At 56.7% G+C, this 27,243-nt stretch overlaps 1 protein-coding gene across 4 annotated transcripts; it reads left to right on the top strand.

Annotated features, from left to right (window-relative positions):
* Nucleotides 1-1,738: 1,738 nt before the first annotated feature.
* Nucleotides 1,739-26,206, top strand: RNF157 (ring finger protein 157). Of its 4 annotated transcripts, XM_088176496.1 has the most exons (21): nt 1,739-1,871; nt 6,874-6,992; nt 10,850-10,938; nt 11,426-11,572; nt 12,107-12,224; nt 12,322-12,388; nt 12,544-12,587; nt 12,964-13,011; nt 13,271-13,342; nt 13,841-14,000; nt 14,888-15,000; nt 15,248-15,486; nt 15,582-15,690; nt 15,859-15,970; nt 16,339-16,547; nt 16,679-16,744; nt 17,061-17,109; nt 18,542-18,652; nt 19,252-19,347; nt 23,194-23,234; nt 23,666-26,206. In XM_088176496.1, exons 1-20 carry the CDS (start codon nt 1,784-1,786, stop codon nt 23,232-23,234), a joined length of 2,097 nt encoding a protein of 698 aa, XP_088032622.1. In that variant the 5' UTR covers nt 1,739-1,783; the 3' UTR covers nt 23,666-26,206. The 4 variants fall into 4 exon arrangements, with proteins under 4 accessions (XP_088032622.1, XP_014744671.2, XP_088032623.1 ...); XM_014889185.2 differs by lacking the exon at nt 19,252-19,347; XM_088176497.1 differs by lacking the exons at nt 19,252-19,347; nt 23,194-23,234.
* The last annotated feature ends 1,037 nt before the right edge of the window (nt 26,207-27,243 follow it).

Below are 27,243 nucleotides of genomic sequence, written 5' to 3'. Positions count from 1 at the left end.
TCTGCGTGTAATGACTGCCGGGTTATGGATCTGCACGGGGATAACTTTGAATTATTATCTGCACTAAAACCCTGCAGTCTGCTGTGTGCCGGTAATGAAATGTGCTGGCTCCCTCTCCCAGTTTCCCGCTGTCGGTGCTGGAGGGAGCGAGGCAGGGGAGCGGGGCTGGCAGCTCAGCAATGCTGGGCTGTGCTAGATTTTAAAATTATCCATGTGTAGAAGAGGATCCCCAGAAATGTATGTTGGGGTGAGAGGAATCAGTTCCTGAGGTCTCAGAGCTCCCAGCTGGGCACTAGCACTGAGAGCTGGAGCAGGCTCCCGGTGTGGATGTTGCCCTTGGCTCCTCCGAGAACCATTTAAGTTGGAAAAGACCTTTAAGATCATGGAGTCTAAATTCTCCTCTTCAGCCGGTGCTCCCGCTGGCACCCAGCCCAGGTGTGACATCCAGCAGTATGGACATGGTGTCACTGCTGGGAATGTGGGTCCTAGTGTGACGGTGACAGGCTGACAAACAGGGTACAAAGCCACCCCGGGCTGCTCTTTAATTCGGCTTTTCTCAGCTGCTTATGGGGCTGTGTGGATAGGAAGCAGTTGGGAGAGGGGTCCATGTGTCCCTCTGCAGGGAGGGGATAAAGGAGGGAGCCCCAGGACGGCCTTTGCTCGTCACCACTGAGTAGCCGAGGACGTCAGGGCAGCTGATCCACCTCCCTGCACATCTCCCGTTTGATATTTATAGCACTCGTGTTATCAACTCAAATCAAAATCATGTGATGCTCCACTAACTGGCGCTCCCGGACTAATTAATCAACGGCGGGTTTAAGTGAGCGATCAAAGGATCCATCCTTTCTCTTCGGCTCCAAGTAGAAAATGAGTAGGTGACCAGTGCTTCCCAGTAATTTAACGCTGGGGGAACTGGGGGAATCTGTTGGGGTGCACTGGAGAGGACAGGCAGCTCCTTGCCTCCAGAGGCTGCGCCCGGAGGATGCAGCTGCTGCTGGTGTGGAGCGGAGCTGGGAAGGCAGGATGGGGATGATGGAGATGTGCACTGGAGGGGGGCTTTAACCTGGCCCCTCCCCAGCGCTGCGCGCCCCTGAAGTGCTGCTGGAGGGGATCAGTCCCTGTGCCAACAGTTGCACAAAATCCTTCCCTCTATAACCTATGGGGAAAAGTGGGGTGCTTGTCTTTCTCCCAGGGGACACGCCGGCGGCAGGGGGTGCAGGGACCGAGGGACCATGCCCAGTCTGCCCCTGGGGGTCCCTGAGCTGGAATTGCTGCTCGGTGCCACCCAGCTGGTGGAGCTGGGGACAAGGATGGGAGGAGAGTGGGCCGCGGTGGGAGAAGTCACTGGGGGGTGACTGAGGGTGGCAGATGGTGGCGAGGAGGGCCACTGAGCGGTACTGGAGGCCACTGGATGACACGGTGGATGGCAGGTGGGTGGCACTGTGGTCACGCGTGTGCCAGGACGGGGGAACAGATAAGTGGCACCTGAGTGGGGGACCCCGCTGGGTGTATGGGGGACACCGGGGCAGAGTGATCCGGGGAGGCAGCGGCAGCATCTCGTCCGCCGAGCCGGGGCGGGTCGGGGCGTGCCGGCCGATGGCGGCCCCGCCCCGAATGTCGCAGCCCCGCGGTGCCGCGGAGGCGGCGCCGGGCGCGGCGCAGAGCGGAGCGGAGCGGAGGATGCTGCGGGCGGGGGCCGCCGCCAGCCCCGCTCCCGGCCCCCGTCCCGGTCCCGGGCGGGAGGAATCCCCGCCGCCCCCCGCCCGCTGAGCCCGGCCCGGCCATGGGGGCTCTGACCAGCCGGCAGAACGCAGGGGTGGAGGAAGTGGATATCCCCGCTAATTCCGTCTACAGATATCCCCCGAAATCCGGTGAGCCCCCCGGGGGTTCTCGCGTCCCGGTGCCGCCGACGGGGAGGGAAAAAGGGGAGCGAATCAGGCGGGCACCGGGCACGACCTTGCTCCGGGCAGGGGTGACCCTGCACACCCCAAAGAAAACGCTGACGCACAGGGGGGCACCCTAAAAATCTGGGTCTGGTGCGGGACACCCTGCGTGAGTGCGGCGCGGGAGGGATCGGGGTCACTCCTCTCCGGGCGCCCCTTGGCCAGTACACCCCGCTTCCCAAACTTGGCTGAGTTGACGCGACTTTAATGACATTATTGTGATAATTATTTCTGTAGCCGTGGTCTGCGGCACCGGGTTCCGGAGGCGCTTTTTATAGCCGGTTACTCGGGTGCTGGCTGCTCGGGGAAATCCCGGGTTTAAATTCCCGGGAGGATGAGGGAGGCTGGGGTGGGAGGGATTGGAGGGGATCCCTCCTTCCCAGGGCTCTGCCCCGTCGTAGCACCCCAGTCCCTGCCGTGGGAAGCCTTCCCCTTCCTGGCTCCTCTCCCTGCCTCCAGGCTTGCTGGTGATGCATCTCTCGCTCCCGAATCCGGCCCTGTCTCAAACCTTGTGCGTGACCTTGGAAAATCCGTCCCTCCCCTCAGTGCCTCACTTTTCCCTGCAAGGGCTGGGCTGAGCGAGTGTCCGAGGGGGGCACGCTGGGGAGGGAGGGGTGATGGGGTCCAGCCCTTGTGTGGGCAGCGCTTCAGAGCCGCAAAAATACCAGCACCGGTGAGTGATGCCCCGGAGCACCGTGCGTGCATGTAAGGAGATTGCACAGGATCCTTGCAGCACTAAATATTATTAATAGGTAACTATTTTGGTAGTTAATAGGATAAGGTAAACGCTCGGATCGTTAGCACTGTGACAAATTACTCGCTAATTACAACTAAAGACCTCCTTAGCAAGAATTACAGCCAACAGAAGCCCTGCTTGTGTCTTGAAAAGCTGTGCTTGCCTTTCTTTTAAAAAAAATTTAATCTAAAATAGGTTGCACAGCTGGCTGGAGATGGCTGATCCTTGACAGCCTGGCCTCCCGCAGGGCTCCCCCAGCTCTCCTTTTGACAGGGTTTCAAGGCCTCTGTCACTTTGATGCCAGGTGAGGCTGGGCCAGCCCATCCATGGGATTGCTCTTTGTAGGGACAGGGTCTCCATGCATTACAAGTTTTTCCCTTGGGACCCTGTCTTATTTAGGGGCTCTTGAAATATCAACTACAAAGGGGTGGAGGGTGCAAGTGCACCCAGCGCTTCCAAACTCATCTCAGCTGTCAGAGGTCAGCAGGCTGATGCTTAGCTCTGGTTTATCAGGGAGAGCCCGGGGCTCCTGGCTGTGCTCAGCTGGCCCAGTCCCACTGCTGGGTTCTGTGCTGAGCTGGGGGGAATGGTCCTGGTGCTGCCCAGGTCCTCAGGAGAGGGGCAGGAGATGCCCAGGTGACACAGCCATCTGCACTGGGACAAGGACAGGCTGGTGGCCCTGGGAGATTATGGCTGGTTTGCCTTTAATCCGAGTGGGATTTGCCTTCAGCGCTGCCGGCAGCCGAGGGAGGACGTGCCGGGCAGCGGAGCCGATTCCTCCGCGGCAGCAGCGCTTCCCTCACCTCAAAACAGCCACTGGCTTTGGAAATGCGGTCCTGGAGGGGAGTCTCATGGCTCCTTGGGGCATTTCCCTCTCTCTGTGGATGTGGCTTTGGCTTTTGGGCTCTCTTAGGATGGCCAGTGCAGCCTGTAGGAATAGGGCAGCTGTGTCTTGTCCCAGTTTAGCATCTCCCCATCCTGAGGGTCCCATCCCCTCCAGAGAGGGTGTCAATGGGATTAGTTAAGCCATAATTTTTGAAACAAAGGCTGAAATTTACTTTGGTGGCTGCCACTGGGAGGGAGAGCCAGCGGGGGTGCAGATGGAGCCCATTGCCAGGCTACTGGGATGGCTTTTGGGGCAAGTCTCCATCTTTCAGCCCCTGTCCCCAGCTGAGGTCAGCACCGAGCTCCCCTGGGGCACAAGGGACTGTGAGCAGGGCCCTGGCTGGGTGCAGGAGCACAGGGATTAATCCAGCAGTGACACCCCCAGTCCTGGGGGCACAACCCCAGGTGGTGGCAGAGCCACGGCAGGCGAGGGCTGATGCAGCAGTGCTGAGGACACGGTTTGGCATCAGCTCCCTGTCAGAGCCACTGGCTCTGGCTGCCTGCTTCAGAGCATGGAATTAAATAATGGGCTGCCCAGGGGCAGAAGCACCCAGAGCCTTTAACCAGCCCATCACAGCACTCTGTGCTGGCACCTGTGGCCGCAGGGTGTCCCTGTCCCAGCCCCATGCCGTGGCCACCCGTCTGGGCTGACTGCAGGCTGTGCAAACCTGGGGCTTCCCTCACCACGAGTGTGTGGATGAGCTGGAAGTGAACTTTTCTGTTTTTGCAGCTTTGGAGAGTGAGGCTATAACATTGGAGAGCCAGAGGCCCCAGTACCAGAGCCCAGCTGGGCAGCCATGGCTTGGGGCACAGTGCAGGATGTGTCACTGCATGCCAGAGCCACAGGCACAGCACACACCAGGGACCTCACCCTTCTCTGTCACCTGAACAAGGTGGCATCACTGGCACTCATGGGGAAAAGGAGCTGACAGCTGGTGCCAGATGTGTTCCTGTCTGCTGGTGCCAGCAGATGTGCAGGACAGAAAGACTTTTTTTTGCTGGGAACCTCAGGCAATTTGGGCTTATTGCTCCTTTCCAGCAGCTGCTCTGTGCAGCCCTTCCAGAGATGTGGCTGTCCTTGACAGGCTCTACTTCCCCAGGAGTGGGTGTTGGATTTACAATCAGCTCATAATAAGGTGGTTGTGCTGGGAAGGTGCTTTCCTGCTCTGCCCCCCAGCCATGCCCAGGGAGTCACCAACACGCTCCTGCCAGCCTTTCCTGTGCTTCCCTGGAAAAGCCTGGCACGACTCAAGCCTCTTGTTTAACAGCAAGGAGAACCTTTCCTGGGAGGTGAAGCCTCTGGGGGATGTGCTGGGAGCCTGCAGCACCCAGGGACGTTCCCAACCCCTGGCGGGGAGACTGGGTGATGGCAGCGTGGTCCTCACCTGCTCTGTCCATCCTGTGCAAGCCCCCTGCACACACTAAACTGTGGCTGGGCCAATCACAGAGAACCTGTGCTCCATTTTCCAGCTTTTTCTCAGTGCTGGGGTGGCTTTTCTCCATGCTTAAATATAATTTTCTTGCCATCTCCTGCTCTTACTCCAAGTTGGTGTCAGGAGAAGCTCTGGGTGGCCCCATTCTCCCCTGGCTGTGCTGTTGCAGGCACTTTGCTCTTGGGGCTTTTTTTTCCACGTGGCCGAGTCCTTCCAGGCGAGCTGCCTATAAATTATGTACATGGAAAATGGGACCTGAAAGCAGCAGGCATCAATAATTGATGGTCGACGTTTGCTAACGGGCTCGCTGCATCTGGGCATCCCTGCACCACGGGACCCACTCATCCCTCCTGGCCCAGGGTTAGATCCCCCTCCTCCTCCCCTTGGGCTTTGGGTTCCATTTTGGGTTTAAGTGCAGTATTTAAGCCTGATCCCGCCCTGGACGGTTCCTGCCTCTGTTGGAAGCTGATTTCAAGCTCTGATTTCAGTACCCACAAGCAGACCTGCAGCCCAGGCTTGAGCTCCTTTATCTGTGGTCTCCAATTGTTTGGTTTTGGGGTATCCCCCACGGTGTGCAGATAGATCTGTGCTGGTGGATTTGGGGTTTTTATAAGCTAAACCCTGTTCCTGTGGCTGTCAGGATGCAGGACACTGTGTCCATGTCTGACTCCTGGTGTTTCTGCTCACCCCTTGCTGCTGCCCCATCCCTGCCCACCTTTCCCTTTTTTCCCACCTCAAGTCCCAGCCCTCCTGCCTGGCCAGTTCCTGTGCCACAACATGCTTTCCCCACACAGCCCAGATCTCATGGACAAGGAGCAAGCACTGGTTGGCTCCTGACTGGGCTGGGAGGAAATTCTCCTCTAATGGAGAAGTGCCTGCTGACCTGGGGGCTGCTCCCAGCTCGGGGCCAGGACATTCCGGTGTTTTGGTTTTGTGAGGGAAGAAGGGATGGAACTCTGGTCATTGCCCAGCATTCAGGGCATGTGGAGCACTCTGCAGGGCAGGTGCTGACCTCCTGGAGGGTCCACAGGACCCCAAAATCCTGCCTCCTGCAGGTGAGCGCTTCCTAGGGAAGGCTGCAGGCTGAGAACTGACAGAACTAGGTTCAGCTGCAGCCAACCTGGGCAGTGCCAGGCTGTGGACTCGCTGCCTTGGGTGGCACACGAGGCGTGTGACCTCAGGCTGTGGGCAGGAGCAGCCCTGCCCGTTTTGAGGGTGTATGCCGGGTCCATGCTGCCCTTCCCGGCAGCATCCCTGGGAATGTGGGAGCCAGCCCGGCTCCTCCGGGGCTCGCAGGGTTCTCTGGCAGGTCAGGCTGTGCCCCTGCCTCTCCTGCCTCCTCGGGGAATGAGCTGATGTTTATGGCCACGATTAGCTCTGCTCTGCTGCCCCAGCAGCCGTCTCCTCCTCCTCCTCCTCACGGACCAGGATCCCTCTGCTCCTGCTGAAGGTCAGGGTGACCTTGGGTGGCTCAGGCCATTCCGGGGCTTACAGGGATTTCTCAGACAGGGAAAGGGGAGCAGGCACAGTTCAATGCCACGGATGGAGCAGCCCCCACGGCCAGCGCTGCCATGGGGCTGGACCCCCGCACCAGCCTCTCCCCATCCCGGCTCCGTGTGCTCAGGCTCGGACCGTGGTGCTGAAGCCGGGGGGATGCAGGAGGAGGGGAGAGCAGGCAGGGATTGCGGCTTCTTGGCAGCCTCTGCCTGCCTGGGGGCTCTCAGAGTGTGAGCTCAAGCAGAAAGGATCCCAGCAAGGTGACCCTGGGGACAGAGTCACCTCCGAGCCATCGATCCGGTGGCTTCGTGCCGCTCCATCTCCCGGGCGGAGCCCCCTCCTCCCTCTCCGCTCAGGCGCTGCTCTGTTTTGCTTTCAGGGAGTTACTTTGCCAACCATTTCATCATGGGCGGGGAGAAGTTCGACTCCACGCACCCCGAGGGGTACCTGTTCGGCGAGAACAGCGACCTCAACTTCCTGGGGAACCGGCCCGTGGTGGTGAGTACCGGGGGGACAGGGGGGTGGGGGGTCCGGAGCACGGGCGCGCCCCTTCCCAAAGCCGTGCTGGCTGTGTGTGTGTCATGGGCTGTGCGGGATGAGGCTGCTGGCTGTCCCCCTCCATGGACAGAGCCCTGAGTGGATTCTCTGATGGTTCATACAAGGGTTGGGTTCCTGCTGCAGCCTGTCCTCTATGCAGGAGTAATGGTGAAAGGGAACTAGGCTGATTAAATCCAGCTTCTTTCTCATTCCCTCTCCAAGAGTTGCATTTTCTCTTGCCTTCCCCATCTCATCCAGCAACTATATCCCAGACAGGAGGGCACATGGTGGAGACATAACACAGAGGAGCTGGTGTGGTTCAGGGTAGTAGAGCAGCTTGGGCAGGAACAGGTGAAATTACTCCCCAAGCTCTAGCAAGAAGGGGAAAGAAATAAAATAAAAGTAAAAAGGCAGGGGTTGGGGCTGGCATGGATGGGTTTTGCAGTGCTGGATGCCAGCAGCTCCAGCTGGTCTCGGGGCACAAGGGAATCTGCTGAAGGGGGGGTCCCTACACCCCACACAGCTCCTGGAGATGGTTTTTGTTCTTGCTGCCTTTGGAAAGGAAGGAAATGAGACCAGGGGTTCAGCCTGGGGGTGATGTCTCCCTCTCATCCGGGTGCCTCAGCAGTGAGACAACTCACAGCACTGGCTGGAGGAGTCTGGAGGGTCAAGTATTCAAAAGATTCAGGGTGAGGACTTAAAAGTCACCAAAGCTTTTCTGTTAAGTCCAGATAAACTTGCCTGGTGCTTTGGTCCAGCTCTCAAGCATTGCCAGCAAGGTTCCTGTTTCCTCCTTGGAATTGGCTTTGGTACTGTTTTGGCAGCATCATGTGGTGCTTCAGCAGGGAAGTGTCCAGCCCTGGGTTGTGCCAGAGCAGGGATCCTGGCAGAGCCAAGGTCAGGAGCAGCCACAAAGCACACGAACACGGGGTGGGCAAAGGCAGTGCCTTTCTCTGCCTTTCTCTCCATCCTGTGTGCTTCCCCAGAAAATGAGAAGTCAGCACTCAGGGCCTCTTCCATAAGCGAGTGTTGAGAAATCCTCTTGATTACAGTAAAAGCCTCTAAACTGCCCAGTGAGCAGTTCCCATGTCAGCAGCCCTGACAGCAGAGCAGCAGGGAAGGCAAAGGAACAGCTTGGAAACAGCAGAGAGAATTAATATAGCATCACGAGCTAAATTGTCTTGCTCTGGTTTAATTACCGATGGCTCTGGGCTGCAGAGCTGTGACCAAGATCCCACCTCCCTGGGGAGCAGGGTGAGTTCTGGGGCTGGACTTTTGGGTCAGGCCAGTTTTGGGGGCTCAAGGAGGAGCTGGGGAGGATCTGTGTTGGTTCTGGTCCAAGGCTGTGTCCAGGCAACACTTTGTGCCTCTCTGATGCTGCCTCCAAGTCCTGTCCTGATGCTTCTTGGCTGTGATAGTTTTGCTTTCTGGCCTTCTGTGAGAGCCCTGGCTGGGCTGGAAACAATAAAGACAACCACTGCTTTTTGGTGGGGGATTAATTTTGGGTTCCTTGGGGATCAAGGGCCAGGAGATCTTAGAAGAATTGTGTCCCGTGTCCTCTGTGAGCAGAGCACTTTGTCTGAGCTATGAACAGCGCTGCTGCCACAGGGATGTGCAGGGCAGCCAGAGGCTGTGCAGGTTCTCCCCTCCATGGATACATGATAATCTGGATTTTCCAGCTGAGAGCAGGTTCCCAAGGGGCTGGGAAGGGCGTTGCAGGTTGAAGTAGCTGCTACCATGCAGGGGCTGAGGAGCAGAGAAGCTGCTGGAGGCACTCAGAGAGCACAGGGGAAGCCAGGAACTGATGAAATGTGCCACTGGGTTTCCCTGCCCACGCAAAGCTGCTGGGGTTTGCTTGTAGAAAAACCCAAAAAGACAGACTTTTGAGGGTGGTTTTTATTTCACTTTAGCAGAAGCTGGCCTGCACCAAATGTTGCTATAGGCACGTGGATGGCATTCATAACTTCACCGCAACCATTACCCATTTTTTTCTGTTGTGTTTCAGCTTGATTTAAAGTGAGGAGATGCAAAACGTCCTCTGAAGAGCCCCTTTCTGATGTGCAAAATCTGGCTTGTAAAATTTAATTAAAAAAAAAAATCCAACCACCCCCAAAAAGTGCATTTCACACGTGGGAGTGAAAGAGCCTGAAGTGGTTTCTGCAGCACAAAATTTGCCTGTGGCACTTCCCCATCCTGCCAAACACAACGGCCCCTGTGGGTGGCACCCAGGGGACCTGGCTGCCCTTTCCCTCCTCTGTCACCCACCCCTGGCTGCTGCAGCAGGGTGCTGTCCCTGCCAGGGCTGATTTGGGTATGGTTTGACTGAGTGAAGCAATTTTGGATGACTGCATTAGTTTGAATAACAGGGGATGTATCACGACATGGCACAGCATGTCATGACATGGCTCGGCTTCAGCCTGGGGTGTGTTCTCACTCTCTCCCCTCCAGCTGCAATGGGTGACTCTGCAGGTGCTCAATTCTGCAGGTGCAGGTTTAGTGACTCATAAAAAAGTTCGTTAACAGCAGTTTAATGACTCTGCTGCCCTTTACCCCTCCTGGAGAAGATGAGAGCAGTGAGACGCAGTTCCACAGTGCTGGGAATTCATTTCCAAAGCCTCTGATGCCATCAGCCACACTGTGTCCAGCCTAGGCCTTAATCTGCATTTAGTGGCCCCACTAAAGTGTTGGGATCAGAGCTGTGCCTGCACTGAGGGGTTCTGCCAGCTGCTGTCCCATCCCGTCCCTCTGAGCCCAGCACGGGTCCCCCAGTCCCATCCATCCTGCTCTGCAGGGCTTTGGGGACAGGAAAAGTGATGGTGGCTTTGAGGACAGATTAAGTGATGGTGGTTGTCCCATGTGAGAGCACCAGGGACATGGGAAATGGGCATCTGGCTCCCTGCAGGGCATCCCCAAGTGCCACCTGCAATTTGGTCTTGTCCCCTTGGTATTGGGGTGCAGTGGGTGCCTTGGTGAGGGACAATGGGACATTATTCCCTCTCCAGAGGCAGCAGTTGAGGCTCTTTGACCATCTGCCATCCCCGATGGCACCTCACACCCTCCTGGCTCTGGCTGTCCCCTGGCACATGGTGGCAGTTTGCCAATGAGCTGGGCCTTAATCAGGGCTGATCCTTTCAGGAGCTAAACCTACCTGGGAGATGGAGATGGGTCCTGTGTCACTTCCCTACTGCACTCAGTCTCCTTTGGGTGACTGCTGTGTCCCCTGGGTGCCACCATGTCACCTCTCCCCAGGGAGCTTTGTAGCCCCTGTCAAGTGGACAGAAAGGACTGGGAAGGACAATGTCACCTTGGAGGAGGGATGCTGCTGCCTGCCTGCTCCTGCCCAGACACCTTGCTGGCTCTGTGCTCTGGGCACAGGGCTGGCAGGGATCCCACCACCCAAATCCCATCCACCACAGGGAGGAAACAGGGATTCTTGTGTCTGGTGGGCAGGGAGGGAGCTTCAGCCTCTCTCTTCCCAACCTCAAACAGCAGCATAAAAATCCATCAGTAGCCTTCCCTGTGCCCCACATCCTCCTCACCCTCCAGCCAAAGGGACAAGGAACAAGCCCCTCTGTGTGTCCCCTCCCCAGTGAAACTGTCCCTGCTGTCCTGGGCTTGCTGTTTGTGGAGGGATGTCCCTGTCATGGTGCTGCCTGGTACCCAAATTCCAGCAGGAGCTGCAGGTGCTCAGCACCCATCAGGATGCCCAGGCCACCCCAATTCCCTCTGTAGGGTGTTGGGTTTGGGTCACTGGGGGGTCCACAGCCACCGTAGCCCCCCGTGTGCGTGTGCCTTCACCGGTGTCTCTCTCGTCCTAGTTCCCTTACGCTGCTCCACCTCCTCAGGAACCCGTGAAGACGCTCAGGAGTTTAATCAACATCCGCAAGGACACCCTGCGCCTTGTCAAGTGAGTCTGGGCACCCAGCCCTGAGCCTCGGGGAGGGAGGGTCCTGCTGGGTGTGCTGGGTGCTCCCAGGGATGCTGGGCACGGGGCTGCTCTCATTCCAGGATGGATGGATGGATGGATGGATGGAGGGATGAGCTGCTCTCCCAACGAGCCCTTCCCTTCCTGCTTCCCGCATGCCAGCACAGGCAGTGCCGCAGGATTAAAGGAGCTTAGTGCTGCCTTTGAAGTGCTTTGCTTCTTCTTCCTCCCCCCCTTCCAAAGGCTTTGCTGGAGGGAGGCTGGGGATTGCGGCAGGGCTTGAGATTGGGGATTATGGCTGGAATCTGTCTGCGGCATTTCCCAGCCTGCAGGCGCGACCTTGGGCATGCCAGGCACTCTTGGTGTGCCTCAGTGTCCCCTGATGGAGGGCAGCAGCGCCTTTTGGTGCCGAGGGAATTAGTCCTGGAGCACCCCAAGGCCTGTCTCCTGGACCCTCTGTGCTCCCCAGGTGCTCGGAGGAGGTGAAGACCCCGGGGGAAGAGGTGAGCAAAGCCAAGGTGCACTACAACGTGGAGTTCACCTTCGACACAGACGCCCGCGTGGCCATAACCATCTACTACCAGGCAACTGAGGAGTTTCACAATGGGGTGGCGAGGTGAGGGGCCCCAGCCAGGCCTGTGTCACCCCCCAGCTTGGCCCATGTCCCCCCGAGCCTGGTGTGTGTCCCTGGCTGATGTACATGGAGCCTCCCCACTGAGCATCTTTCCTCTTCAGGACAGGGAACAGCTGAGGGTGGTGCTGAGATTGGAGGGGGGCTCCTTGTTTCCCCCAGGTGCCACCACCAGGTTTTTGCCAACCCTTGCCACCTCCTTCCTTGTCACATCCTGCTCCCTCTTTTAACCTTCCAGTCAGAACTGAGAATGGGGAAATAATTTCCCCCCCCCAGACCCCTCCAGGCTGTGGAGTTGTCCCTGTCCCCTCCCATGCTGTGTTGACTGCCCTGGGTTTACTTTACCCTGTAGATTATTTTAGCCCTTTTTAGAACTTCTCACCTCAGCCCCCAGAGCAATCTGGGAGGGGAGTGAACACACGTCCTCCCATTTTCCTGGCATCTCGGTGATCTGGGGAGAGCAGGAGGAGTGTGGGGACACCCGTGGTGCCCTGACCCTGTCCTCTCTCCATGGCACAGCTACACCCCCAGGGACAACAGCCTGCAGTCCGAGACGGTGCACTACAAGCGGGGGGTGTGCCAGCAGTTCTGTGTGCCCTCCCACACCATCGACCCCTCCGAGTGGAGTGAGGAAGAGGTGGGTGCCCCCAGCCCGACATCATCCCCTGGAGATGGAGGTGGGATGAAGCTTCAGCACTGTTCCATCTCACCAAACCTCCCCTGTCTCTCTCCAGCTGGGCTTTGACCTGGACCGTGAGGTTTATCCCATGGTGGTGCAGGCAGTGGTGGATGAAGGAGAAGGTGAGGAGGGGGTTCCTTGCTGGGCTGGCCTTTCCCAGTTTCTGGCATTGTGGTGCCAGCTGGGCAGAGCCTCCTGCTTTTCCTCACTGCTGCTGTGGCTCTGCCCGTGCCCCTGCACGTCCCCTGAGCCCTGCACGTTCCTTTGTGTCTTGCAGAGCACAGTGGGCACTGCCATGTGCTGCTGGCCACCTTTGAGAAGGTAAGTGCCAAGCTGGGACCATCCTCCCCCTCCTGCTTCCATCACCCACCAGCTACAAGAGCCTGGAGAATTGGGATGGTGCTGCTGGGCTGGGGATGTTTTGGGCTGCTCTTCAAATCCTGGGATTCTTACCTCATTTTAAGCACCCACTTCTAGGGCATTTGGGCTCAACTCCATCTTCCTTCCTCCCACAAGTCTCCAGCTTTGCAATGTGTGTGACCTCCCACAGCTGCCTGGTGCTGGGCTGTCAGGAAAAGCCAGAATTCCTGCAAAATGGGCTTGTTGGGAGTGGGGCAGGAGCAGTGACAGCCACAGGGTGGGTGCTCTGGCACAGCAGCCCAGGAGTGCCCACCCATGTGCTCTTTCCTCCCTCCAGCACAGCGATGGCACCTTCTGCGTGAAGCCACTCAAGCAGAAGCAAGTGGTGAGTGTTGGGGTGTCCCTGAGGTGCGGGTGTCCCTGCACACCCTGCAGGGAAGGCACTGAGGGATTTTGGGGAGCCCTAAAAGCTCCAAGCTTCTCCCAGCTTTGCCCCTGCCTCCCAGGGAGTGCAATTTCGAGGTCATGAATACAAAGAGAAGCCCTGGATGTTGGGGGGAGGAGGGCTGGCCCAAGCAGGGGGCAGGGAGTGGCTCTGGGCACTCTCTGCTCCTTACTCCTTTCCCTTCCTCGTGGGATTGCAGGTGGATGGTGTGAGCTACCTCCTGCAGGAGATCTACGGCATCGAGAACAAGTACAACACACAGGACTCCAAGGTGTGCCTGCATCCCAGGGGTCTTCCCTCATCCCTTCTTCCCTTCCCCTAGCACAGCTCTGGCCACTGAAACATGCTCAGGGCAAGAGTTTGCAGCACAGCACTGAGCTGGTCATGGCTGGGGACACTTCATGTTGGCATCGAAGCTGCTGGAGGCAGAAAACTGAAGCACTGAGCTTTTCCCCCCATCTTTTGTGATTCCATGGGGGAAGGGTGATGGTTTAGATGGGGAGCATGGGGCTCAAGGCATGGGATGTGCCTTATGCTCTGCTTTAACATGTAAAAAATGGGGTGAAAGTTTGGGTTTCTGTTTCCTTTGGCCTCACCTCCCAGCCTCCTGGAGGAGAGGAATGAGGTCCCAGGGGGGCATTCCAAGAGCAGGCAGCCCATGGACACAAGCAGAACTCTCTCTGAGCACCCAGCCAGTATTTTAGAGCACCCACCCTGGTTCCACGTGGGCTGGGGACCCCTGAGCAGTTTCCTGCTGTCCCTTGGGCAGGTGGCCGAGGACGAGGTGAGCGATAACAGCGCCGAGTGCGTGGTTTGCCTGTCGGACGTCCGGGACACCCTGATCCTGCCCTGCCGCCACCTCTGCCTCTGCAACACCTGTGCTGACACCCTGCGCTACCAGGCCAACAACTGCCCCATCTGCAGGCTGCGTAAGGCCCGGGGGGAGCTTGGGTGGGCTGTTGGCATCTCTGGGAATGGGCAGGTGTCTGCTAAGAAAGGCAGGAGCCTCTCTTTGAAATGGAGAATGTAAACTCCCTCCCTCCAAATTATAATTTTGAAATTAAGGGGCTCTCTCAGGCAAAGATATGGGAATAGGAATAACAGTTCTTTACTAGGAAAATTAAAATAGAAATACAGTATTACAATGACAGAGTCAGAATTAACCTGACATGCCATCAGTCCCATTAAATGGTGGGTGCATCCTCCTGCAGTAACAGATTTGGTTTAGTTGAAGCAGTGCTCCTGTAGAAGGGTGCAGCTTTCCTCTGAAGGTCCAGTGATGATGTGAAAAAGTCTTTCCTCTGGGATCCAGTGGAAAAAAGGCTGCCTTGGTATTCCAAATCTCAGTTTTTATCTAGGTAGGAAATTTTTAGCTCCTCCCCCTCGATGGAGCATCTCCCAAAGGGATGATAAAATTTTATCAGTCCTGCACTGAGACTCAATGGCTCGTTAACAGAAGATATCCTCCTGGAGGAAGGATGGGTTGTGGAAAAGATAAAGAACACTGCCCCACCTGGTTTAACATGGCCCATTAGCAGAGAATAAGATCAGAGATAAGGATCACTGCCCCACCCGGCCTCAACAGATGGTGATAGAATGCTTTTGGTCACATCCTGTATTGCAACCTAGAAATGGGCTGGCATCTCTAAGAATGGGCTGGCATCTCTAGGAATGGGCTGGCATCTCCCACTCTGGAGCTCTGCAGTCCCTCTACCCCACTGGGGATGCCCCTCTTGGAAACAGAGTGTCATTTTTTGACAGGTCTCCTTTCAATGCCTGGTTTTCACTCCTCCCTTTTTTTTCCCTGCTGCCGCAGCTTTCCGAGCCTTGCTTCAAATCCGAGCCATGAGGAAAAAGCTGGGCCCGCTCTCGCCCACCAGCTTCAACCCCATCATTGCCTCGCAGACCTCTGACTCCGAGGAGCACTCGGTCAGTGCCTGGCTGAGGGTGGGACCCTGGCCTCTTCCACCAGGATGGGGAGGTTTGGGGATCCAGGGTTTGTTTGTTTATTGCAAATTGATCTTGCAAAAAAAACCAGAGTCGATATTAAAAAAATAAAAGAAGAAAGGATTTTGACAGGGTAGCCATTCTCTAGGTGTGAGCTTCTTCCTGGGGCATCTTGGGATCAGCAAAATGGCCCAGGGAGGATCCTCACCCCGTGTCCCCCTCTCTGCAGTCCTCGGAGCACATCCCCCCGGGGTACGAGGTGGTGTCCCTGCTGGAAGCCCTCAATGGGCCACTGACGCCATCACCGGCCGCGCTGCCCCTGCGAGCGCTGGGGGACCCCCCGGGCGTGGGGACCCTGCCCTCCTATGGCAGCGATGGCCCCCTGCCCCCCCTGAGGGCCCTGTCACCCCTCGAGCGCCTGCCCGACTGCGGCCCCCCGGGGCTCAAGCTGAAGAAGAGCATCTCCAAGTGAGTACTGGGGTGGGCACGGGGGTCTGGGGGTGCTCAGAGAGTCTGGGGGCTGTGGGCAGGGGTGAAACCCTCTGCTCTGCCCCTTTGGCCAGGTCTATCTCACAGAACTCCTCTATCCTGCCCGAAGAGGAGGATGAGAAGTCATGCACCGAGTCAGAGCTGAGGGTCTCCAGGAGGAGATCCCCAGCCCGGCACGAGGAGGTGAGCACTGTCCAAAATGTGCTGGTAAAGAGTTGAGGCACTGGAGGGGGGCAGCAGGTTTGGGGGAGGCTTGGGACCAGAGAGACTGGCTGGGGTTGCCCCTCCTGGCTCTTCCTCCGTCCATGCTGAATATCCCCATCCCATCCTTCCCATGGGCTCCTCTTCCAGGAGTGTGGTGCGACACCAGAGAGTGAAAACTTCACCCTGTCATCATCAGGAGCCATCGACCAGTCCTCATGCACTGGGACACCCCTCTCCTCCACCATCTCGTCCCCAGAAGGTACAGCATGGAGGGGCTCAAAGGCGCTGGCAAGGCAGGAGAGTGGCATCATGATTTCAGGACTGTCACACTGTGGGGGGATGGAAAAAGGGGTGGGATGGCCCCTTCTTACCCTGCCATGGACATTGGATGGAGTCCCAGGGCGTCACCTCTGCTTTGTCACCCTATAGACCCGGAAACGGGGGGCTGTGAGCCCTGGGGACCTGCTGCTGGCAGCTTTGCACCCATCACATCTCCTTGGCATGCAGCCTGTCCTTCCTCTGCACCCCACTCCTCCTCATTAGCCCCTCATTAGTGGGTGCTGTGCCATGTCTCCCACCAGAGGGTGGGGGGGTCCAGCGGCCCCCTCAGCCCCTGCTCTCCCCCAGAGCCCGTGAGCAGCAGCCTGGCTCAGTCCGTCATGTCCATGGCCTCCTCCCAGAGCCAGCACTCCCAGCTCAGCACTGACACCGTGTCCTCCATGTCTGGCTCCTACATCGCCCCTGGCACGGAGGAGGAGGAGGAGGAAGAGGAGGAGGAGGAGGGGGACATGCTCCCCTCACCCGCGGCTGCGAGTGCCACAGCCTCTGATGGAGAGGTAGGGACTGGGGATTGTTGGTGGAGCCCAGGTTGGAGAGCTTCCCCATGAGATGTGACTCCTCCTCCAAAACCACTGGCACCAGACTTTTATTTTGTTTTCCTTCCATCTTTCCCATCTTCCTCCTACAGTCAACACCTGTGGAGTCCCCGGATCTAAATTTTGTCAGCATTTCTGCCGAGGAGCGTGATGCCGAGGTAACCATAACCATCCCACGAGGAACTGGGAGCTGTGGTGTCACCCAGCACCCTGGGGGGATCCCAGCTGTGCCCATGGAGGGGGAGGCTGGGCAGCTGGCACCACATTCTCCCAGGGCTGGGCTGGGGAAAGGGCTGCCCATGCATCCATTCCCTGCAGAATGCCCTGGGGATGGATGGAGCAGTGGGGCTGTGCCTCACTGACAGTCCTAATCCATGGAATGCCCAGGGCCAGGGATGTTCCCGCAAAGAGACCTGGGAACAGCCCCTGGCACAGCCCTGGGCTAACACTCGCTGCCTCTCATCTGTCCCACAGGGAAATGATGTGCTGGAGGACGAGGACGCCTCTCCCACACAGGAAGATGGTAAAAGGCCCTGGGTCGTTGTCCCCTCGCTTTCAGCTCACTGTCGCCACAAGTGGGGGTGCTGTGCTGTCCCCAGCTCCCCTGCTGCCATCAGGGAGAGCCCTGTGGGACTCTGCAGGCATTGGAGTCAGGGAAACATCTGTCACAGTGGGGACACCCACAGGGGTCTGAACACCAGTGGGTGGGGTTGCCAGCCAGCCCCAGGGACCCCAGAGAGCTCAGTGTGGGGCATGGAGCAGGTGATGGTAGGTGTGCAGGGTCCAGTGGTTTTTCCAACGAGCCAAATAGAAAAGAGGCTTCTCTCTCTATGTTTTTTTCCCTTGCCAAGGTCTTTTCTCAAATCTCTGAAACTCTCCCCTGTAGAAATCAGTGTCTGGGCTGATTCCCATAGGAAGGGGCTGCAGAGCTGTTCCCTCTGGGATGCATTCCTCACTTTCTTTGGCCTGTCCTCAATGTCAACACATGCACATCGAGGGCTCGTCTCACCTCCTCCCTTGAGCTCAGACAGCCATTGGCCACCAACTGCCCTGGATTGCTTTTGGGCAATAGGGAGGCCTACCCTGTGCCTCCTCCTACATTTCCAAGTCTCTTTTTAGCAAAAATATGACAAAACTATTTCTCCATCCAACCTGGATGCTCAGCCAAGCTGGAAAGCAGGAACACCCACGGAACACCCATCCCCAAATCATGGCCTCTGACCTGCAGAGAGGCTCGTGCTGATGGGGAGATTCAAGTATAACAAATAGGAACAACCAGGGGCTATGGTGGACATCCATGGGCATCCCAACAACTCTGGGAGCAGGATGGTTTTTCTCCTTAGGACACAGTCCTGCACCTGTTCTCAGCAGGGCTACTGGCATGTTTGGGAACATCAATCCTGAGGTTTAGTCACCTGCATCTGATGGATGCAGGTAAGAACCTGGGGGCTGATCTCTTGTAGAAGCAATGCTAAGAAGCAGAGTTACCTCCCTCATCCCCAAAAGCCTCCATCCCCCCTGCAAAAGCTTGGCTATGGCTTCTTTTGCCCCACGCATCCAGCTACTGCCTCTTCCTGGCATCCACGCAGCTCTCACTGCACTGCTGGTGCTGGAGAGGCTCCTGCAGGAGGTGATGGGTGCCACCACAGCCTGGCTGTGCCAGAGGGAAGGTTTGGCTGAAGCCCGGGCAGGTTCATGCGTGTCCCCGTGGCCGCATCGTCGCTGTTCCGCTGCGCTCCGATGTGGCCGGTGGGGAAGGAGCAGCTCGGGTTGTGCCCAGGCGTTATTGTCCACTCTTCACCCGCTCCCACCCGGATGCATCGTTTCTATGTCATTTTTTTTGTTTCGAAAGAGGCTGGGGAAGGGAGAGGAGAAGCCCCAGAAATCCCAGTGCTAAAAAGGCGACGTCGAGCCCCAGCCCGGCCGCGGCGTTAACTGCCTTAACTCCCTTCCAGGCCCGAGGACAGGCGCTTTCCTCGGTCTGAGGTGTGACAATAACAATGACATGGGCATCGCACACGTGAAAGCGCTGGACAATAAACTGTGCTCTGAGGCCTGCTTACCTGGTGAGTGGCCATCTGCTGAACATGAACTTGGGGTGGGGGGGACAGTTCCGCTCTTTCCTGCATCCCCTCAGCCCTTTGCATCCATCCCTCCTCTCCCATCACCATCATTGCCACCATCCCCGCCAAGCTGTCCTCACTGCACCTCTCCACCCATCCCTCCGTGGGGCTGAGCACCAGACACGTCACCACCCGTAGGTCACGGTGGCCTGTCCACACTGTCTGGCCTGTCCAGACTTGCTTTGCTGGGATTCTCTGTCCCTTGGCCAGGGGGCTGCTGGCACCCCAGGAGGCACCAGTCCTCCTTAGAAAGGTGGTTGTGTGGCACAACTGTAGCCTGGTACAGGCTTGTGGTGGGCACAGCAATATTTTGTCTTGGGATGTGATCCACAGGCAGTCCAGCTGTACAGCAGGAGCTGCCTGCCTTGTTCTCCTCTTCCTCCAAGGCCAGGGAGATGGGGTGTGTCCATCAGGTCATCTTTCTACAGAGCCCCAACCTTCATCTGTCTTTCCCATTTCTTCATGCTTTCTCCCCCACCCTCCTTCCACTTTTGTTTCCTCCCAGCCTCTCTCCATCCCTTTTTTTTCTTCCTTTCCCCCAGGCTCCTCCGTCCGTGTGAAAGTTCATGTTCGCTCTGTGCCAACACGGTTCTCTCCACCCACGCTTGTAACCCTTCCCTGCCCAGAGTTGCCCAAAGGTGACAAATGTATTGAACACCCCTGGCCCCTGTGGGGAAGGGGGCAATGGGCTGGGGAACCCTGCCCAGCCCTGCAGGCTCTGCTTCCTCAGCCTGTGTGTGGGGAAACGAGACAAAAAGCCAAAACACCTTCCATGGGGTCTCTGTCAATACATTTGTGGACAAGCTGAAAGCAACTCTGCCCCTGCCTTGCCCCTTCAGCTGACTTTGTGGCAGGCACCAGACCTGCAGCAGGTACTGGAGAGCCAAGAGAGTGGGTGAAACCCACTGGAGGGAAGGGAAATCCTATCTTCTCCCCTGCTCCTTTGGGAAAGCCTCCTCTCCTGCTGCCTTGCCTGTTCCTGGTGGTTTCTGTGCTGGAGAAACACGGCTGATGCTCTTGGAGAGGAACAGGCACCTGCCACAAAAGCCCTGTGTCCCCTCCATTACCCTCTGTCAGCAGCTGGCTGAGTCCTGCTGGCCTGGAGGGGCTGGCGAGGGAGCTGGGGGTGTCCCAGCAGCACCTCTGCTTTGCTGGAGGGCCTGCAAAGCATCCCTTGGCTGTGGCAATGGCCAGAGCCATCCTTGACTGCATCCCTCCTGGTTGTGCTGGGGGGAGGATGAGGAAGAGAGAGCTTTGCAGCCCAGATGGCTCCGGCACAGGGTCAGATTCTTGCTCTGCTGTGAGGTGTGCACTGGCCTTGTCCCCTGCCTGGGCTGGGGTGCAGGGGCTGGTCCCTGGGCTGAGCCCAGCCAAGGATGCCCTCTCCATCATTTGGCCAGCACATCTGCCCACGTGTCCAGCAGCTGCAGCCCTCAGCACGAGCTCTGCTGCATGAGAGGGGTGACCCAGCCTCAGCGTTTGTGGGGAAAAGCAGAGGGCTGCCCCCCGTGCTGGGACCAGGGGCAGAGGAGGTGCAGAGTGGGGGTTTGGGGGCTGTCCATGGTCCCCTGAGAATGGCAGACATGATGTTCTCCATCCCTTTTCACTTGCTGTAGGATACAAGACATTTTTTCCACATAATAATGGACAGTGATCATTGTTTTCTGACTTTCCTTTTTGAGTTGTTTGTACCAGTTTGTGTAGATCAGGATGTTCCAGCAGTTTTTAACCAGGGTAATGTCCATTTCAGTAGGGGATGGAGACAAAGTGTCATGTAACATATCTAACATACATTTTGGTGCACAGATTTTGGTAGGGAGTAGCTGAAGTCACACCCTGCTCTCTAGGTGAAGTTACAAATGCATGGATTTAAGCAGTTACAAAGCTGTATCTTTGTGTCATCCGCTGTTAAATTATCACAAGGGGTCTTAGACACCCACACCCTTATCCTGTGATACTGGAATGGGTTCAGGGCTATTATCAGGAGACATTTCAAAATTATAAACATAGTTCTGTGTCCAAACACACAGCTTAGGCTTACAAAATATTACTTCCACATACAGACCCCTGTCATTCTCTCACACACAACCATCTACATCAGTGGTTTGCCATGCATGTGTATGATTGTTCTTAAAAGCCCATGCTCAGTGTTCCAATGGATCTAATACCACAAGCATTTGGTGCTTGGCACGTACAGAAGCACTGTTAAGATGAATGCTGTGACCTTACTAGTGATGGGGACACAAGAAAATTTGATTAAAGACCACCAGGATTGAAATGCCCTTTTGGATTTCAACGAATAAAAGTCCCTTTTCCCATTCAGTGATTATCCCAGCACTGGTAGAGTGTAACCACAACTGAGCTGGACTAAAGCTGAGTGCTGAAGAAACTGCTTTGAGCAGTTCCCGGACCATCAGCCAGTTGGTCATCAGCATTTGGATATTTTTGATATTTGAAGCTGATCACTGATCACCAAGAGTGGATAAGGAAGACCTTAAGGCTTGATCTGTAGTGTTCAAATTATTAGTGGTTGCACCCAATTGATCAGTCAGAGTTTCAAGACTGATATTGTTCAATACTCCTATTGCAGTTCCAAATATATCAGTTAGATGTGTGAGGTAACAGTCTCTGGTTTAGCCAGGAAAACCACTCAGCAGAGGAGGTACCTGTAAAAGATGAACATTTTGGTCTGATAGCAGAAACATTGGTCTGCATCTCTTTAAGGACTAGGATTAAACAATATTTGTTGTTGTTCAACCAAATTGACCTTGAAAAATGTTCAGAGTTGATTTTTTTAGGTTTTGGAGAAATTTTTGGGGCAATCATGGAGGGTATGCTTGGCACCCTTAAATCCTCTAGGGTGCAGTCAGCTTCTATTTCATAAGGAGTTAAGATCAGTATTGTGTCTTTAAATTTACCCTTAGGCTCATGGTGAGACAGACTAGGGGTGTTCCATATTTTGTGGTTTTGTTCTGGCTGTATCATTCATAAAATTTCTCAGGGCTTGTACCCAGTTCTCATGATTGTAGGGAAGGCAGTTTCATCCTGGCCCTTAAGATCTGTGGTGTTCAAGAGCCTAAATCTAGGAGTACATCTGCAGTCTCCAAGCTGGTGACATTTAATAATGACGTTTTTGTCCTCTCTGTAATGGATAAAGGCGTGGGATGTGGTTCCTCAAGGGTTCTTTTGAAATCTCTGCAGATTTCAATCTGGTGGGAAAGAGCTTTGGGAGGAGGCCAAAGTCCCCATCCCAGAGATTTTAGGGCACGAGGTTTAACTGAAGCCATGTCCTTGTGTGGATCCTGCAGAGCACGGGTTGCAGGGACTGTCCCCAGGGTTCAGAGCATCCTCTGGCCACAGCCACAGCCTCTGCCAGGGGCAACGTGGCAAAAACAGCTTTGGGAAGAGAAACTGGGGAAAGGCATCTGCCAGAATGGCTGGCACCGAGGTGGCGGGGCTGGGGAGCTGCTGTAGAAAAACTGAAATCCCCTGAGGACTCTTGCTGGTTTAAAGCCACAGAATGCTCCGAGCTGTGAGCAGTGGGCTGGGCGAGCTTGGTTGGGTTCCACCAGGATGGGACTTGGGAGCTGGTCTGCCCAGGGCACATCTGCCAGCTGCTGACAGCAGGGGGACACCCCTCCAGCAGCACGAGGGGTGGGACATGGGTGGGACAGGGCTGATACCCTGCTCCAGGGCCAGACCATGTTCTGCTGCCCCAGCCCTGCTCCTTGCACTGAGTGCACTGAGCAGAGCTGGATCTGCACTGGAGCACTGCAGTGACTTTGGCAATATCAAGCTCTTAATGGGATTTCCTTGTGCATGTACATGTGGTCCTGTTTAATTATCCATTCCCTCCGGGATCTGCAGACTTAACGTGCCTCGCTCTCCAGCCTGAGCTCGCCATGAAAAGCCAGTCGAAATGGCAGCTGTCACCTCCCATAAATCAGCAGGCAGCAGGATTTTGTTGCTCCCCCTCTGAGAAAGCCTCTGCCCTTGGCCTTGGCATGCCCTCACACAGTCCCTGTGGCTCAGAGCTGCCCTGGGCACAGGGCTTAACCTCGCTGGAGGCTGCAGCCAAGCTGCCTTAGGGGTGCACCCCCTTCCTAAGGGCACCACGCAGCCTCTGATGGGTTTGGTGGTGGGACACAAGCCACGGGCCAAGCTCTGCCATCACCCTGCCCCAGCTGAGGGGTGCTGCCTGAACTGGGAGCCTGCAGCCAGAGAGGAGGCGTGCAGGGACCCAGCTGCCCCCACACCGCAAGCATGTCCACCCCTGGGTTCCCTTTGGCACAAAACCCCGGGAGGCTCCGTGCATGGGGGACCCCTCACAGCTCCCCAGCCCTTTCCCAGAGCCATTCACAGGCAGTGAGATCCCCAGGCCCCCCGGTCACCCCCATTTGCTCGCTCGTGTGCATGTCCCCGTGTCCCCATGCCGCCTCTGTCCCGCCTTCACCATGTGCCTTCTGGTCTCTCCTGCCACGCAGCCGCCGTGCCGGACTCCTGCCCCATTAACACTGAGGAATAGGTGAGACCATGAGACCCCCAGAGCTGCACCCGCCCCGTGCCCTGTCCCCCGGGGGGTTGGCATTGGGTTGTCACCCGTTGCTGGGCCGGGGGACATCCCTTTGTGCCTGACCTGCAGCCCCACAGGGCACCTGCATGTGGCCTCTGGCTGGGCAGAGGGGGCACAGGCAGCCCCCTTCATTTGGGTTCTTTAAACCCAGCGATGGTCACGCTGTGCTTCCCATTTGGCCCTGAGAAATTGGGAGTTTAAGGGGCTCCCCAAACCTGGAGAGGTAAGTGCAGGTACCCCCCAGCCCTCACTGCAGCCAAAACCCAACAGGGGGCTGGGGAGGTGGGCGTTACTTTGGGAGAATAAACTGCATCCCCATGGAAACATGAGCCGAGTGCACCAGTGAGCTTTGGGAGCCCCTAACCCCCATTTTCTCCCCCCAGGCCCAGAGGCAGCCAACAACAACGTGGGGCTGCAGCAGACCTGGCCCCACTGTCCCCCTGGCCCCCGGGACCTGGAGCAGGCAGTGGCCACCCTGCCCGTGTGAGGGCTCAGCCTGGGTGGGGGCACCGGCCCCCCTGCCCACCCAGAGGGACCCTGGTGTCTGGGCACCGTGGGCATCGTCACCGCCACCCCTCGGCTGTACCAGGACTGATTTTCAAAAGAAAAGATGGTAACTTCGACTTTTCTGTGGGGGCTGAAAGCCATGTCATTTTGGAACCTCCCATGAGCACCTTCCCATTCTCCAGCCCTAATGGGGATGGGCTGGGGTCCCCTCCTGCCCTCCCCCTCCCCTCCCATGGTCATCTTACACCCCCAGGCTCCTTTTTCCAACGTGTGGAGCCCATGGGACAGGGTCACCTCACCAAGGGGGTTTTGGGATGTGGGTGGGTGGGGACAATGGGAGGATCGTGTTCAGGGGAGTGGGTTCAAGGATGAGTGTTGGGATTGACACCCTTGGTGCACGAGCTGGTGACTTTCACGGGGGGGCCGGCCTCCCCCAGGTGTGCTGGCCCATGCCCCTACCCTGCCATGCACTGTCCCCATGCCATGGGATGTCCCCATTATTGCACTGGCAGTAATGGTGCCCTCATAGCTCCCCCTCCTTCTGCTCTCCTGAGCACCACCTGGGCTCCTGGGCCTGGCCCCAGGTTGCTTTTCCTGAAGGCATGGAGCAGGGTGGCAGGGGTGGGCAGGATGCCTGGTACTGCCCCCAGCCCGGTCACCACCCCCTGGAGTGATAAATTGATAATTTATCCTGTCTGTCTTCCGCCCTGCTGTGAGCTCAGGGCTCTGGGCTGTGCCCCTCTCTCTGGAACAAGTGCCAAAAGTGTCACCTCCATCCCAACCGTCCTGCCCTCCCCATAACACTTTGTAGCAAGGGGTGGATGAGGGTGTGGGAGCTGCCCCCCATCTCTATCATCATCTCTATCCCCATCCCTCTGGCCAGCATTGTGCTGAGAGCTTAAGTGGATTTTGCTCCAAGGGCAGACACACAAGGGTAGTAAAGGAGGAGGGATAAAGCCACAGACCTTGGGGGCCTGGTGGGGCCACTGGCAGAGGCCAAGCTCCACTCCAGAGAGCATCAGGGACAGTCAGAAATCAGTCAGAAATTGGAGGAGCATCAGACCCTGCATCCCAATATACTGGGCTCTGGAGCTGTTTGGGGCAACCCAGGGTGGGAAGCTGAGCCTGCTGAGCCTCCTTTTTCCCCACCTGGTTCTGTCACATGGCTGTGGCAGCAAAGGCCACCTCCTCTTTGCAGGACATAGCTGCATTTCAGAGCCACCTCAGCACAGAGATGTTCATGCACTGAAAGCAGTGTCCCTGGAGAGGTATTTGTGGGAAGCAGGTTGCCAGTGCTGTACTCATGGCAGAGCATGGGCTGTGCTGATGATGGCTGTGGCTCCTAAAGAGGGATGAAGCTCTTTTGGGGGCTGGGGGTGTTTTCTCTGCCTGGCTCACAGCCAGGGCCACGGTAGCTGCTTGCTCTGTGGCCCCAGTGTGGGTCCTGCCCGGGGTGGGTTTGGAGCTGCCCATGCCACTGTTCTGTCCTCTGGGCTGGCTGTGTCTCCTCTAAGCTCAACAGCTCCCAAATTCCTCCCTGGGAACCCAGGGCTGGGTGCTTGCTGTGGGGGGTGACATCTCCAAAACGCTGTTCTGTGGCATGCGGGGTGGGAGCTGCAAACAGGGAGGGCTGAAGGGGTGGGGACAAGCCTTGTGACCCGTTTGGGGACAGGCTGGGTGTCCCAGCTCCAAGGAGCCACAGCACCACACAGGGAGAACTTTGGAGGTTCACCATCATGCTAAGCTGAGAAAATCACAGCAGCCATCTCTTCCCTAAGTCTCCAGCATGGGCAGGGGAGAGAAAATCAGCTGATGCTCCAGGGGCACCTCGTCTACCAAAGCCCAGCCTTGCTCATGGTTTCAAAGGGGACAAGGACAGCTGGCCTGGCACCCTGCACAGGGTGCAACGGTGCTTGTGGTGCCAGCAGAACAAGGAGCACTTAGGAGCCACTGTGAGGGTTTTCTGGCTTCTCTGAGCGGTGTCCCCAAGGCTGCAGGAGCGGGCAGAGCTCACGGGGTGCCCGCAGACCCAGGGTGGCTGTGGATGGGCGCTGCCCCGCGTTCAGAGCGACGGTGGCTGCGATGGAGAGGAGCCGGGAGGATGCTGTGGCCGAGCAGTGCTGCTGCCTGGCTGTGAGCAAAGAATCCATCCTCTGGGTGGCACAGGAGAGACGGGATTTGGGCATGGGCGACACCAGTGCCGTCCTCGGCCACACAGAAGGGATAAGGGGCAGGCAGGAGCTGGCAGCACAGCGTGGGGTGAAAGGTGACAGCCCCTTGTCTCACGGGGCAGCCCCTTGTTCCAGTGACCCACATGTCAGGGATTTAAGGAAGGAAACCAGATTGCTGCTTATGATTTTGCTTTGAGCATGTTTTGGATTTTAAGAGTATGTTTAATAAAGGGTATCTTATGTCGACAGAGTGTCCAGAGTCATTTTGTGGTTGCAGGGTGAGGGCAGATGGGATTTGGGGGATTTGGTGTGCGAAATCCCAAAAACCCTTTTTGGCTGGAAGCACCCACTCACTTGTCACCCAGGTACCTTCTCCAAAACATCCCAGTTGATTAAAATGTCCTAAAACACTTCCCAAGGTCCCTTCCAACCTGCATTCCAAACTATCCTGTCTTGCCAGGATGGAGAAAGGGCAAATGCAAACTAAACCTCTGCAGGAGGAGTCTGGCCTGGGGTAGAGGCATCTTCCTGGTGAGTGGTGTGAGTGGTCTCTGTCACTGATGGGATGGATGAGGACACCCAGAGGGAACTTTTCCTGGGGGTGAAGAGAAGCAACAGAGAGCTGGGAAGAGAAATCCCTCCAGTAGTGGGGAAGAAAATGTGTGTTGGGAGCTGAAGTCTTGAAGGCCAGGAGGGCTGTAAGGGGGTTGTAATTTGGGTTTAGTAGAAGGAGCTGATGATGGTGGGGGGAAGCAACTTGCAGCTGAATCAGAGTCAAAATCAGAATCAATCAGACAGACCTCTGAGATCATCGAGTCCCACCCAAGACCGAACACAGTGGGGGGGAATGGATTGCAGACGGTCAGATGCTTCAAAGAGATCCTTCCCTGGCCTCTGTTAAAGCCCTCGGAACAGCAGTTAGGGGACAGGGATTTCTTAGAGAAGCCTTTGGCTGTAATTTTTAAAATCAAATAAAGGCAGACTCCATCCTTTATTTTTGGAGTCTGCCAGCCCCCCTTCAGCTTTGCCCTCATTGCCGTGGGTGCATCAGGAGCAAGAAATAGGATAGGGGACCCAGGCAGGAGGAAAAGGGCTGGGGTTGCCCCTGGAGGGTCAGGTTTTCATAGAATCACAAATGGTTTGAGTTGGAAGGGATATTAAAGACCATCCAGTTCTACCTCCCACACACCACAAGCAAGGACACCTTCCACTATCCCAGGTTGCTCCAAGCCCCATCCAACCTGGCCTTGAACTATTCCAGGGATGGAGCATCCACAGCTTCT

The sequence above is a fragment of the Sturnus vulgaris genome, chromosome 20 (assembly GCF_052056855.1).
Source record: "Sturnus vulgaris isolate bStuVul1 chromosome 20, bStuVul1.hap1, whole genome shotgun sequence".
Classification (NCBI taxonomy): domain Eukaryota; kingdom Metazoa; phylum Chordata; class Aves; order Passeriformes; family Sturnidae; genus Sturnus; species Sturnus vulgaris.
Note: the sequence above shows the minus strand (reverse complement) of the source record. Positions and strands in the feature narration are given on the sequence as shown.